The 12,838-nt window shown below is 32.5% G+C and overlaps 1 protein-coding gene across 1 annotated transcript; it reads left to right on the plus strand.

Annotated features, from left to right (window-relative positions):
* The first annotated feature begins 391 nt into the window (after positions 1 to 391).
* On the plus strand, positions 392 to 3,877 carry LOC141652816 (basic helix-loop-helix protein 80-like). The gene is made up of 7 exons (XM_074460422.1): positions 392 to 1,032; positions 1,561 to 1,731; positions 1,914 to 1,979; positions 2,079 to 2,147; positions 2,269 to 2,361; positions 2,507 to 2,674; positions 3,486 to 3,877. Exons 1-7 carry the CDS (start codon positions 697 to 699, stop codon positions 3,585 to 3,587), a joined length of 1,005 nt encoding a protein of 334 aa, XP_074316523.1. The 5' UTR covers positions 392 to 696; the 3' UTR covers positions 3,588 to 3,877.
* The last annotated feature ends 8,961 nt before the right edge of the window (positions 3,878 to 12,838 follow it).

The following is a 12,838-nucleotide window of genomic DNA, read 5'->3' on the forward strand; positions in this document are numbered from 1 at the left end:
GCTCGCCCGGACCTGACTTGTCCCTCGGGTCATTTTTAAACTGGCTCGTCCAATTCGTGACTAGCCCGGCCTAACTCGTCAGAAACTAGTGTCGGGTCCGGGTCGAGTAAATGTAGCCCAACCCGAATCTGCCCTCAACCCGCTCTCAGGGCGATTCAGGGTACAACCTCAGAAGGTCCGGCCCGTGATAACTCGTCCCTCCCACCTCACCATGTTCGGGTTCACAAAGCCTAACCCCTCGGGGCAGCCTATCCCGAGCCCGCTCGTATGTTTGACCAGCCCTAGGAGTCTAGGACCCTACCTCCCTACTAATCCAAAATATGGCCAAATTGCTAAAATATGACCAAATTGAATATAGTACAATAAAAAAACAATGAACAAGGCAACCACCATTACTACTTGGAACAATAACAAACACACCCATATTGAGTGTTTTTCTCTTTCTTGTTCTTCTACAAACTTTATAAATACCTCAACCACACCACCTTCCTTTCATTCTTACTTACACACACACACATCCATCCATTTTCTCCTTATTCCATCATTTCAAAACTCAACACCTCATCCTTCATACACTGGTTATCGTATTTCCTAATCTTATTACCATACCATACAACATCAAATCACCTGCAATTTCCTGCAAAACATCAATCAAATTAAATAACATCAACAAAATTCTCTGATAATTCATAAAAAATGGCAGCTTTTTCATCATACCAACAACCTGCATTTCTTCCTGACACTACCCTTTTGCCTACTGAATTTATCCCAAATTATCATCAATTATACTCATCTTTTGGGAATATTGGGATGTATCAAAGTAATCAAGAGGGTTCTTCAATTGAAAGTAGTTGTGTTGAACAACAAAGCATTCATAATGAAACTTGTATGGTAGAAAAACAGAGGACACAGAGTTTAGTAATGGCTGACAAAACCTTAAGTAGTGGTGAGCAAGTCACTCAAAATTGGGTTCCTGATGTTAAGAAGAGGAAGTCTAGAAATGGGTCTTCCTTAAATTCTGCTAATTCTAAGGTAATGTTTACGTTACGCTTAGCAAGTTCAAAACGCTCTCAGAACAACTAGCCTACCTAATAAATGTCCATATTCGAGTACCATCTACTATATAAAATATCCTTTTTTCTATATGGGACCTCAAACGATTTTTTAGAACCGGGTCTCTTAAATTTTTGAGATTTAGCTAGTAAAAAGTCTAATATGGTCAATTTTTGATTTTTTGACAATGGAAGTCAAAACCAATCATGTTTAGGTTAAAAGATGTTAGTCTTGGTCAAGCTAATTAACTTTTTTGGAATGTTCTTATGGTTAGTGCTACTATCATTTACTATAGATGTTATTAGTCTTGGTCTAGGTTAGTTGATAAAGTCACTTGAAATGACACTAGACTGTAGCCTCGTAGTTTCAGAACCTGTCAGTGATAAAACTGTGTTTGTGACTGAATTTAGGGAAAAAAATGTGACAGATGAAGTTACATGCACACCTTGGTAATAATCGAATTTTGAAATGCATATTATCATTTAGCTTACATGATTTATATTTTAGGATGTGAAACAAATGAAATCCAAGAAACCCAAGGAAGAAAAAGGATCAATGAATGATGATAAAAAAGACAAGAAGGAAAAAAACAATGCCAATGAAGAACCTCCAAAGGGTTACATTCATGTTAGAGCAAGGAGAGGTCAAGCCACAGACAGTCACAGTTTAGCCGAAAGGGTATATTCGTCTTTTCACGATCCTTACACTTGTATCCTATAATTTAGTTACACAAATTCTCATTTTAGATGAAATTGGTGATAACTTTTTATAAAAGAATGTTCACATTTTATCGTAAAATGGTTACATTTTATCCGCGTTAACTGACATGAATTGTCGTCTCATTAATGAATGATATATAGGTTAGGAGAGAAAAAATCAGTGAGAAGATGAGGACATTGCAAGCTCTTGTGCCTGGTTGTGACAAGGTGGGCTAGCTTAATTGTTATATGATGGATTACATTTTAACTATAATCTTTGTTATTAGTCTTCTCACTATCTTCCATGTGTCTTTTATCTACCTTTAGGTCACAGGGAAGGCCCTTATGTTGGACGAAATTATTAATTATGTGCAATCGCTACAAAATCAAGTCGAGGTATATATATAATTTACGTAACTATTATTAGTACGATAATTAAAGTGATTACAATAATCTTGTAAATCTTTGTCTAATTAACTTCTTATCGTGTGCCCTGGTTATTTGGCTTTTATCACAGTTCTTGTCCGTGAAGCTAGCATCTTTGGACCCAACGGTTTACACATTTGGGCTAATGGATCTTGACCCGATGATATTCGGATCAGAAGTACAGGTACATACTGTTACAAAACAGTCTAAACTATTTGTCAATAATTTTTTCTTGTAGAAGCATACAACTTGCAAGTTAATACAAATTAATAATTGTACATAAAATTTGATGACTAATTATTTTTTGGGTCCCTAACTTGAAAATTCAGGGTATGATGAACAATAATATGGGATTATCAATTCCATTAATGCAATCCACTACTGCCAGTCCTGCTACTAGCTCAACATTAAGTCCAACCTTCCCTAATAATCCTCATGTTGATGCCTCAACCAACTTGCTTCAACATGAGCCTAACCCAAATTTCCTCCTTTTAGAGGTAATATATATACAAATTCATCTTTTAATGCTTATATATGTTCCTCTGATACTTCACTTTGGTCAGGTGTCGTGTGTCCAACACTTTATTTTAGGCAAAAAATATGAAAATTTCAGGGGAAAATAACTGTATTTGACTCTCGATCTGACATGTGTCAAACTTGACAATTTTTAGATGAGTAAGAATAACATAGGTGCTTATATATTTATTTAGCAACTTGAAAGGTCATTTCTAATATGGATAAACCTTGCATAATGTAAACTAACTTATCGACCGGTAAGAGGTTGATGATATATTGATATAGTTTAATTAGGTCTCTCGATATGATTATGTAAATATACGACAGTGTTAAATATTCAGGAATACCATGATAAATCTTTGTAGTAAGTACTATACGACTATAACCTCGAGTCCATACCGTGAACTACGATCTAAATGAGAAGATCCCATGCATGTTTAATTTAATCATATGTCTCGAGTTTGATTATCAAAATATACGACAATGTTAAATATTCAGGAATATCTAGATAAATCTTTGTAGTAAGTACTATGACTATAAGCTCGAGTCCATGACTACCTTGGGGTACGATCCAAACGAGAAGATCCCATGCATAAAAAAAAAAGATTGTAACCATTAATTAGTAATAAGGTTCAAAAATCATGTCCGACAATATTATGTAACATCATTGTAATATGCCAAAATTATGTTTTGTAAGGACCTTAATATGTAACATCAACTAATTAAGTAGAAATTACAACATTTTTAAACTTATTGTACATAACTAATAAACAAAAATAATGTCATTTTCAGGATGGTGGGAGTTCATATTGGGGAGGAGTAAATGAGCAAGAACGACAAAGCATTATTAATCAATTTGGATTAAGTGGCAACAACTTGTATTCTTTACAATAGAAAATTTCATCATTTCACATATATCAATTTCGAGTTTTTAATTATTATTGTCGCTGTCTCGATTATTTGTTTACTTTTTTTTATTCTTTCTGGAGAATATTTTAATTAGATAAATAAATGATTGAGACGGGACGTAATTATGGCCAACAATTACACTATAGCATGCATATAATGTAGTGTACCAAATTAAGGTTGAGGACCCATTTGTAATACCATTTCCCCCAACATTGAAACACATCCAATGTTTTTAATTCATTTGTTCATCAATAAATACAACTTCTAGTTTATAATATTATTGTTTTCATATTTACATGTGATATTGTAAGCTTCAAAGAATTTAGATGAGGGATGATAGGATAGTTTTTGGCCACCATTCTTTTGTCTTTTCAATGTTTACACGACATAAATGTTTCTTTTGTTGGGTTACATACATGTTTTTTCTTGTAAAATTTTATGTGGTGATATTGATAGTGTTTTGTTTTATATGGAGGAGATAATTATTATTTATTAAAGTAATTATTACTAATTAAATTTGAATTTGTAATGAATTCAATTAAATAGAATCTAATGAAGTCATTAAATAGAATCTAATGAAGTCATTTAGCATGATAATTGAACTAAGTTTAAAGGGCCGAAATAAGATTCTATGATGTAAAGAACGTTTTTTTTATAAGTCTAACAAGTAAGGAGTTTAGTCGAACTGAACTAGTATGTACTTCAATTCGTATAATTTGCAAGATATATTTTTATTCGAGGGTAACATAAAAAGTTCATTGTAGTATAGATACACTAAACTTTTTTTTGCCAGGTACATATACTACATAGTATTTGTTACAATAGAAGCAAGACTGTTTATGATGTAAAATCAGGTAGATTTTATGGAATTGAACAGTACGTTGGACTATTCGGATTTTGTTGTAAAATACGCAGCGGAATACTAAACTGTTTATTTGATTTTTATATGTTTTTGAACGGAAATTATTAAAAGATATGACGTGAATAAACTCTCCTCCCTCGCAAGGAACTCGAACTCACACACGACTGGTTTTTGTGACTCTCACCTCGCAAGGATCAACCACACTCTAATCTCTCCCTCGCAAGAAAGAAATAAGACACTCAAAGCTCGCAAGCAATAAGCAACAAGAAAACTTGTATTAATCTCTCAACTTGAATGTTTATGTGTATGTGTATATTAAACTGAATACAAAAGACCCTTATTTATACTAGATAGAAACCGACCTCCCTTCCCTAAATTTCCCTAAATCGTCCTAAACAGATTAGGAAATCCGACCCTTATGATGGCAATTGCCTTATTACAATCTTGTTAAGATTAGGAAAGAACTAGAATTAAGAAAATTTTCCTAAAGATTTTAGGAAAGTGTTACCACAACTCGAATTTAAACTTTTATAGTACTTATTCGTAAATTCTAAACATTCTAGCTAGGATATGACTCCTTAAGCAAGAAGTTTCGAGATCACTACCTTGGATGCCAAGTAATCACGTGAATTTGCCTGAATAATATTGGAGCATTCTGAATAGTCCTGACGAGTGTTCAATAATCTTCATTTCGACAGAATCCTTTCCAATACTTCGTTTTACACATTGCTCCTGCATCAGTTTATTCCGAGTGATCCAACAAAGATTGATTATCACTTGGTCAAGTGTAGCATGGTCACCAAGCGGCTTAATAACCTACGCTCATACAAAAGCTTATTTCTAGTGTGTATTTTATTTTGAAAGAAGTTAAATTAATCTAGAGCAACGTTATTATTGTTAAGACACTTACCGGTTTTCTCCTGTAAATTCGTGGTTTAGTAATTTTGCCTCTTTTTTTTTATCGAATTTCTGAAATTTTCAGTTTGGTAAAGCCGCTGAGTACCACAATGACTTATATCTAAAATCGTCGAATATTCATCTATTTATGTCCAAGTGAAAAAAAAAACCGATTGAATGTACTTGAATCCATCTTGATAATTAATTTCCCTTATCCGGTTATCCCTAATTAATCATTTGTTAATTTTAAACTTGATTGCTTCTTTAAAAATTTCATGGATCGGAGAGTGGGAGACATGCATGTCAATCATATATGCATGTATGATGTATATATGCCCTTGACCACAAAGTTATTAAAATTACACTTTACATCAAAACTGAACCAAATATAGTAACACAAAATCCCATTTGTGACGGCAAGTATCCGTAATTGATATAATAAAGCAAGGTAACTTTATATAATTCTTTGAATCTTATTTCCTATTTTATACTAATCACATCATTCTTTTAGTCTATCAAGTTACTTTAATTTACATCAAAAATGAACCAAATATAATAAAGCAAAGTAACGTTATTTAATTCTTTGCATCTTATTTCCTACTCCTTCCGTCCCGGTTTTGTTTCTCTATAGTACTCCCTCCGTCCCGGTCATTTGTTGTCCTTTGGTTTTGGCACAAAGACCAAGGAAAGGGGAGGGGGCCAATTACTAAATGACAAGTGGAATGAATTGAGTGTGAATGATCAAATTACTCATCAAATTCATTCTTAAAATAGAAAGGACAACAAATGACCGAGACACCTAAAAATGGAAAAGGACAACAAATGACCAGGACAGAGGGAGTATTATTTTAGGGTGTAGTGGCGGAGCTAGGAATTGACCCTAACAGGGGCGAATGGATAATGGTTTAATAAAAATTCAAAAAACTTGAAAATTTTTAACTAAAAATACTAAAATTTACGACAGCCAAGTGTCGCCTAGTGCCTCTGCTAACTCCTCCCTAGCTCCACTAGTGTTTGATTGTCCTCTTGGAATATATATACTAATCACGTCATTCTTTCAATCTATCAAGTTACTTATAAGAATCTTACTTTAGTAAAAGAAAATTCGTAAAAATCGATGGTGATTGTGTCAGGGAGCTCCAATGAAGAAATTCTGCCTGCTCCCAAAATGGTTTAGATTCTAAATTTTGAGTACAACTATGAAGGATCAAAAATATTAGTGTAGAAAGAAAACAGTGGAGAACATTAAAGGACAGACCACATCCAACCAAATAAGGCCCCCAATATCTCATTTTGATCCGTTTTTGTTTGACTTCTCATAGTAGTAGTAGTATACTTTCCGGTGTTGAAATTGATGTAGATTTGATCTAAAGTTTAGGTACTATACTTACCTCAATTGGTCTCCCTTGTGACGGGTTACCATTTGTGACGGATATTTTGTGAGATAAAATGGTAACAAAATGGGTTAGTGGAGAAAGGAGACCACATAAATAGTGTTGCAGAGAGAGAAAAAGTGGGTACATTGTGAGGTAAAATGGTATCCGTCTTCAGCTTGTGACGGATATGTCATGTCTTCAATGAGAATTTGTGTACTTACCTATGTAGGGATCCATTGAGTTAGGTTTATGTAGCATATTGGGGCCGATTTTTATCGATATATGTTTGTTGTGTCTTTAATATTTGTGGGATAATAGATAGCTTTACGTTGCACAAAAACATTATTAGTCGTACATATGAATTATGATCTCTATTATCTCGCTATTTATTAGTGAAGTTATTGAAACACTGGAGTAATGTTGTTGATATGTTAAAATTAACCTCACTACACCCAAAGTGTGAAACTCACTGATTTGATGTTAATTTTTAACTAATTAGTTTAGGAAGATTAAGTTGTGAAATAGTATGATTAGTGATGAAATTTTGGATTATTGTGACTCTTATACATTTTTTTTTTGTTTTTTTCACAAGTTAGTGATAATAATGTTATGAGCCACTTTCAAGATGTGAATCCTCATCGGATGACATTAGATTTTTCTTACATATTTTCTATATATGTAATTGTATTACTATGTAGTCTGTAATATGATGACATTGAAATTCTTATGTATAAATGTTGTCAATAATTTTTTAACATCTTTTCGTCCATCCCCATCTTCATATAGAAGAAAATGAAACAGCCGCCACATAAGCGGTTGATGAGACCACGTAACGCACTGCCACTAAAAAAAGGTTAATTATTGAAGTGGCTGACTGTTGACGAATGATCATAAGCGGGTTTGTGTGGCTATCTCGACCCTTTTAAAAACTTTATCAACTTCTTCACATAGAAGAATACATTGAGTTATTGCATACGTTCAATCATCCATTCCTACCCACATCAAAGGAATGTATTTGCCTACAAATTTTTCCCCACATTGAGGGCTTGTCAACACAGGACGAGCCGGACCTGATGGAGGTGGACTTGAAACTGACCCTGTCTGAGATGAGGGAAGATTTGAGCCAGCGGGGTCAGCAATTCAGCATTATTTTCAAATAATATCAAATTAGGGGCTGGTCGAGGCGGGTCAAGGGCAAGCCGGATTGGAATTGTTCAACCCGAACCCGACCTAGTTTCTGACGGGTCAACTCGGGCCACTAACATCAGGTCAAGTGGGCAGAGCAAAAATGGACTGGGGACGGGTGAAGTCTAGGCGGGCCGGTCGGACCTAATGTTTGACCACCCTTAATATGTTATGTCCCTTAAATAAAAGAGCAAATGTCACCTCCATAAGTTTTTATTTTTATCTCTAGTTCTAAATTAAGGATGAATGAGAGATTAATGACCAAGTAAATTGAATATTTCACCATGCAAAACCCAGTGGGCCATGGATAGACCACCCAACAGTTCATCACCCTACAACAATCCTTGACCCAATTTTGTCTCTAAAATTATGTCATTAGTTCTAATCTCTCTTTTCAAATGTAAAATGATGCACCTAGTCAGATATTTGATTAATGGTGATGCTTTTTGTGTTTATTATGAGAACCCAAAACAAGTAGATTTTGATGTCTAATCTATATGATGTTCTAGTGATCAAGTGTTAGTCGACTGGTTTATTAAAGGACAAGGGGCACACATTTTCTTGACCAGGTGACCGTAATCTAGACATCTAGACTCTAGTACATCAAGTAAGCCTCGCTATGAAACAGATTTACAAATTTGATAATCAAAACTCTCCTATAAATCCGTCTTAGACCATCTTCAAGCAAGGTCAATTGTTTGGTCATGACCTTGCTTGATCATGGTTAATTAAGTAATTAGTATTATTAATGTGTGACTAATGGTGGTTAATTTGTGACCAAAAACAAGAAATGGTCAATTTGTGACCAAGGTTGATCAAAAGATATGGTCTTATTGACCTTCTATGCGTCAATTTCTTATTGGTTGAACAATTATAAAACAATAAAAAAACAATAATTGGGAATGTTGTAAAGTGGCTAATGATTGAGTTGATGACCTAGGTCGCGACCTTCTGCTTGGGAGGGTGAAAATGGGTCAAGGTTAATAAGGTAGGATTAAGAGTAAAATCGGGTCGCGACCTAGTTAGCGCGACCACTGCTTGGGGATTGTCTTATAGAATAGATCTAATCCAATAAGTAAATAGCTCATATTAAACCTTCAATTGTATTTACATTTAATTTTGATAACCCGACATCTTATGAGTTATGAATTATGATGAAAACTAAACATATTTAAATATGAAAGTTATCAAAATAAAATATTAAGTTATCAAAATAAAATATTTTTTGTGTAACTATATTGACTAATCACAAATTCTCATTTGTGACGGACAAAATCCTTTACAAGCTTGTGACGTGAGACAAAAGAGCAAGTGGCAGGGGCAATTAGGAGAGGGTTGTGAGAGGTCACAAACTTGTGACTGTCGATCACAAGCAAGAGGGGTTGTTAACTAATTTAGCTGGGCTCTGCGTTATTTGGCTAGTCTTAGGTACAAAATGGCCCTACGTAACAATTTATGTTTTTTTTTTCCTTCTGAAATATATATGAACAATTCATTAATAGAACGTCATGTGACCCTTACATATCTAGAATAGTAAACGATTCTATTAGAAACCAAAGAAAATAATTTTTCTTATATACTGGATTAACTGAAAATCCCCAAAATAGAGGACTGAAAAACGATTCTCCCAAAAAGAGAGACTTTTATTGAGTAGATATAAATATGCATACTGGTGATTGAAAGACGAAATATTATTGGGGCTTACCATCGATTAATTATCGATGGAATCCTCCGATTAATGGCTTACCAACAATTTATGTTTGATAACTAAGGTTTCCGAGTTGTCCTTAGAACATGAAAATGGGCTTGAGCCCATTTATATTAGTTCAATTTCGGGTTTGGTTCATATCGGATCATATCAGCTGACGGATCGATTTCACGTTCTTAAATTCCCAGGTTTTATCCGGTCATTTTTTAACGGGTCGGGTCAAGTTTGTCACTCTGCTCTTACTTCTCTCGTCCAAAAAAATGTTACTGCCCATTCTCTCTCTTATTAGACTGCGTACCTAAGCCTTTAAGAGCCCACAAAATTGTCAGCTTACTTGACCTTGAGAGGCCCACTAAAACATTTAGAGGCCCATTCCAAGTCATCATATTGACCAAAAACTACAGTACATAGAAAAAAAGCCAATTTCAATTGGCACTCCAGTAGTCCAGTAGCATTTCATGATCAGTGGTCTGTCTTAAAGACGGGTTCTTTTGGTCTTTTTAAAAAAAAAAAAAAAAAACGAGATTTTGAGACCATCTTATATATATATATAAAACTGGGTTGAAACATTGTGGATGCGCCATGTGTCAACCCAGCATTAAATACAAGTATTAATTACAACTGAACATTAAATATAAACATAATAAATGTTGTATAAATCTCAGCAAAATACTCCCTCCCATTCACAATAAACCTCCCATTTCATTTTGGCACAAAAATTAAGGAAACACACTACCCCACCATATAATTAAATTTGGACCACACAAATACACTACCCCACCATACAATTAAATTTGGACCACACAAACACTTACCAAAAAAGGAAATAGGGAGGTTATTGTGAATAACCGAAAAAGGAAATGGGGAGGTTTATTGTGAATGGGAGGGAGTATATTATAATTTAATAAATTTTATTATAAAATTAAATTAAATAGTTATGGTGATTTGTGAATGGGAGGGAGTATATTATAATTTAATAAATTTTATTATAAAATTAAATTAAATAGTTATGGTGATTTGATACTAAATTTATTAAAAAATTATTTTGATATAAATTCTAAAACGTAAATAATTACGTTCATTGCGAAAAATGCTTCAAATTGAGTATAATTTTCATTATATTTATTGAAATATTTTTATTTGTAGAGATGATTAAAGTGAGTGTCTCATAATATTTTATGTTTACGTAAAAAGACATTTTGAGAAAGTTATAAAACTTAAACCATTAAATCCTAAGAAAAATATATTTGGAAGAGTCATTGTATTTCTTAAAAACATAACTTTAAAAAACTACTAAAAGATACGGAGTAAGTTTTTAAGTGGGAATGAACAAAAATATATTGCGAAAAACTGAATAAATGTGAGATTTTGATAGGTTTAAATAGTATGATAACGAGTATGTATATACACAGTGATCGCGGGTGCATTTAAATAATCAAAACAAAAGTAATGATTATAAAATAATATAGTATTATAAACGACATGAAAAAGTAGAAAAAGCGTTATATTTTTCTTTAATATTTTCAATTAAAATATGTATACGTCAAGTATAAATATTGATCATGACTAGCTAAATATTACTTTTAATTAAATATTTTATATGTCATCTTCTAAATACTTTGAAGTTAAACCTCAAAAAATATTATTTAAGAAAGTTTAACCTATTTTATTTACATAGAGGTAAACTCTTAAACATCATTTATATATAGTTGTTTAAAAATACAAAAGATGCAATTCTTATAGATATGTTTGACACATAACACGTGTAAGACACAATGAAAACATTTGAATAAGTTGAGTTTGATCTCTATATGTTTGATACATGAATATCATACGTCATACATAAAAAACTAAAATTTACATAAAATTTTATTCACATTATTTTGAACAAATATTAATTGATTTGGAACATAACGTATAGTGAAATGATATAATTTGAGAACTTAATGTTGATTGTTGCATTATTCGAATAAATTTTATTTTAATTAATATGATATTTAATCAGTCATAAAATAATTTATAAACATTGATCATGCATAATTAATTATCACTTATTAGTTTTAATTTAAATGGTATGTATTTTATTTTAAAACATTGAAGTTAAACCTAAAAAATTAAATTTGAGAAAAAAATTATTTATTTTTGTTTATAGTTAAAAATATTAAAGGTCATATATAAATTATGTTATTTTTCTTCAATTATAATAATAAAATTTTAAAACAGGCCGCGCGAAGCGCGGGATACTACCTAGTTTTATAGATAAATGTGACTACTTTTGGAAAACAAGTAATCATAAGCCGTAAAATTAGCTGGACCAATGTGGTTACATTTGACCACTAAATGGTAAAAAAATCTCGCCTTTTTAGAAAGACGAAAATAGTCCGTCTAAAATAAGAATTTGTGTTTCATGAATTGATGGATACAACCAAGCTCTTCTGTGCTCAAATTCGAATGGCGTCAAGCTTGGCTTGAAATTCCTCGAGCCTAAAAATTAAAACCCTAGCTTAAATCGACATTATATTATTTTCATATTTTCATCTTTTGAATTTAACTATTATAAATATTTAAAAAAAGGGGATATTCTACATGGTACCCCTTAATTTTTCGACTTTCTACATGGTACCCCTATACTTTTTAAAACATACATGGTACCCCTAATTGTTGTCATTATCACTAAGTGTATCCCTAAACTTTATTGTTCGTCAATTAAACTCAGTTTTAGGCGTTAAGTAATGACTTGGATGCGTAACCAAGCATGTCATTTATTATCCCATGACATAAAGACTCTATTATGCTCAATATCCATCTCGATCCTAATATTTATTGATATATATGGGCTAAAAAAATTTTGACGGAAAATTTATTGATTCCCTACCAAATTATCACGTCTAAAGATGGATATTAAGCCTAATAAAGTCCTTATGTCATGAGAATGATAAATGACAAGCTTGGTTACGCGTCTAAGTAATCACTTAACGCCTAAAACTAAGTTTAATTGGCGGAAAATAAAGTTTAGGGGTACACTTAGTGATAATGACAACAATTAGGGGTACCATGTATGTTTTAAAAAGTGTAGGGGTACCATATAAAAAGTCGAAAATTTGAAGGGTACCATGTAGAATATCCAAAAAAAAGATTATCAAACACTGCAAGATAATATATTATAATATACTTAAAGATTCCAAAATCACATATAATTTTTAAATAA

The sequence above is a fragment of the Silene latifolia genome, chromosome 4 (assembly GCF_048544455.1).
Source record: "Silene latifolia isolate original U9 population chromosome 4, ASM4854445v1, whole genome shotgun sequence".
Taxonomy (NCBI): domain Eukaryota; kingdom Viridiplantae; phylum Streptophyta; class Magnoliopsida; order Caryophyllales; family Caryophyllaceae; genus Silene; species Silene latifolia.